This window comes from Dermacentor albipictus, chromosome 1 (assembly GCF_038994185.2).
Source record: "Dermacentor albipictus isolate Rhodes 1998 colony chromosome 1, USDA_Dalb.pri_finalv2, whole genome shotgun sequence".
Taxonomy (NCBI): domain Eukaryota; kingdom Metazoa; phylum Arthropoda; class Arachnida; order Ixodida; family Ixodidae; genus Dermacentor; species Dermacentor albipictus.
The window spans coordinates 355756939-355759378 of record NC_091821.1 but is presented as its reverse complement, the minus strand read 5'-3'; the positions used below and the strand labels follow the sequence as shown (position 1 = coordinate 355759378).

The window sequence follows — 2440 nt, the reverse complement described above, 5'->3', positions numbered from 1 at the left end:
TCGCGTCCACAAAGGTGGACGCCATGACTGAAGGGGTTAAATACGAACTCGGTGCTCTCTTATGTGCATGTCAGCAAAAAAGCTTCACTCTTTCGTTTTATCTGATTTGCAAAACTTAAAAGAGTGCGCATTTCAGATGATTCAAGTAATATAATGGCTGCAATGAGTGTCACACATTCCTAATAAATACATGAAGAAGTTTTGGCGACTCAGCTTATTTAGTAAAATGATCCGAACACTTTATGAAATCTCAAGCTGACTGCACAGCAGTCTTCTAGTCGTAATCACTATGAAGTCCGGCTTAAAGTCCCTCGAATGTTGCGTAGAGTAGACAGGTTGTCAGAAGCGGTTGATGTTTGTAATTTGGTTTATCCAACCAGAGTAGGAGGAAACGTTCGTGTAGACAGATAGGGCATCCGGACCACCACACGCGAGTCCCTTTGACGACAGGCCAGTTATTTCGTAGAAGTTTTCCTTGCTCGGGCACACCATGAGTCTGGCAGGATCTCCGACGCAGTCATTTTGGACATCACCTTCGCCCACGCAGAACGTGCTGCCTTTTACCTCCAGGTCAAGTTTCAGCTGCCGAGCGCGGGACTGCCAAGCGTGGCACACATCATCTTCTTCTAAAGCAATCACGGGAGCCTCTCGGAGGGTTGGGTACGTGAATCGGAGGTCGTCTTCCGATACACTTGTCCCGTAGCCTGTAACAACGCACCGTTCTATGTCTGCGGAACTGGGCGAGTCCTCTTCGCTGTAGTTTGTATTGGTGGTTGGCAGGCATACCACGCACACGGCATCGTTCAGTTGCACGATGTCCTTGAGCTTGAGAAGAGCGATGTTGTTCGCTAGGGTTTCTGCTTGGAAGCTGTGGTGCGCGTAGACTTTGGCCACCGTCTTGGTCTGAGCACCTGGAGGGTTGTAGGGACTCACGATGTCGGTGTAACCCACTCGCACGTATATGTTCTCAGTGACGTCGGTGTGGTTGTAGACACAGTTGGCCGTGGTCAACACCCACTGGGCACTTATAAGAGCGCCGTTGCACAGGTATTGATTTTTGCGATCTACGATGGCAGCATGCCAGCACCATTCTCCGGGTCTCGCCTCCGCTCCTCCCCGCTTGAAGGTGCCCGCATCGCGCTTCTTGCCTCCCTTGACGCCGCACGCGTTAGGATCGCGTGACGTATGGCCTAAATCAACAGAAGTTCCTCGAATTGGCTTGAATTCGGAGCTGCTGCCATAATGGTTCTCGACGACCTTCTGCTTATTGACCGGTTGGTGGGTCTGGTGGAAAGGAATCCATCCCGTGCTCGTAGCAGCGGCTTCGGCGTAGTGAGCAGGCGACACCATTTCGGGGGAGGCTTTGGCCGGCTCTGCCCACGTTGAGCTGAATTCGGCTCCCTCTTTAGTGGGTCGTCTGATGCTTTGCCAACCAGGTTTTGCGCTATTGCTCGGCGTATGATACGGTTGACGTAGCCTCTCCGGTCTCTCAGGCCTCGTCTTGTTGCGAGTGCGTTGCAACCATGCTTTCCTTTGCTGCTGAAAGCTCTCCGACGCATGAGGGTTCTTTACTGGAAATACCTCACCGACAGCTATCGTGCCTCGCTGTGGTTTCAAACGTTGTATGGCTGGTTGGTTTGAGCTATTTAACTTCATGCCAGAGTGGCTTACAGATGGCATAGACAATGACCCGTTATGTTGGCCGGCCTCATTCGCTGGTCGTTTCCGGTGGTTATCATTGTCACGATCTTGGTGGAAGGGGCTTGGAGTCTTCAGGTCGTAATCATCGTCATAATAGGGTGGTGTTGGAATTACAGGCTGCGGTAGCGAAGGGTGCCTGAGCGCAGCATAGGTTGGCGGCCGCTTTGTAGATCGAATCACATGTGTGGTGTCCTCGCTTTTGTCGTAATCGTTAGCAGGGGCGTAGTATCCGTAATTTACGTCTTCTTCCTGCGGCTCTTGCAGCGTGGTTTCTGAAATAGGCCTTTGAAGAGATGTGGATGGCATTCCATAAGCTTGCGCGAGTGCTTGTTGCACTGGTATGGGGATTCGTTGGTGAGATGGAATGTACTGGGCTGGTTGTAGACGATGGTTTTCCCACGGATACTCTTCATCTTGACTGCCTGCTTCAGGGGATACAGACGCTTCAAAATCGCCGCTAACATCTGCAGGAAAGAAGGCATGTGAGCTGTTTGTCCTGCGGTCTTTCAGGTTGTCGGTGGTCGGGCTTTTGCTGCAGCAGATCATTCCGGATGGACAAAAAAGTTTTTTTGACACAAGAATTACACTTGGCTTTTTACACGTGTTGCTCAAATACACTGGTATACATCTCCCTATACACGGAATATGGTCGGATTTAACTCGGAAAGGTGCAACAGATGACGTCTTGTTCGAAGTAGGAACAGTTGTCGTCGAGTGCGGCTCTTCCTCAACGCTCGTT

The 2440-nt window shown here is 50.9% G+C and overlaps 1 protein-coding gene across 1 annotated transcript; it reads right to left on the bottom strand.

Annotated features, from left to right (window-relative positions):
• Nucleotides 1-339: 339 nt before the first annotated feature.
• LOC135902059 (protein masquerade-like) lies at nucleotides 340-1350 on the bottom strand. Its single transcript, XM_065431961.1, has one exon. It carries the CDS (start codon nucleotides 1348-1350, stop codon nucleotides 340-342), a length of 1011 nt encoding a protein of 336 aa, XP_065288033.1.
• Between the last annotated feature and the right edge of the window lie 1090 nt (nucleotides 1351-2440).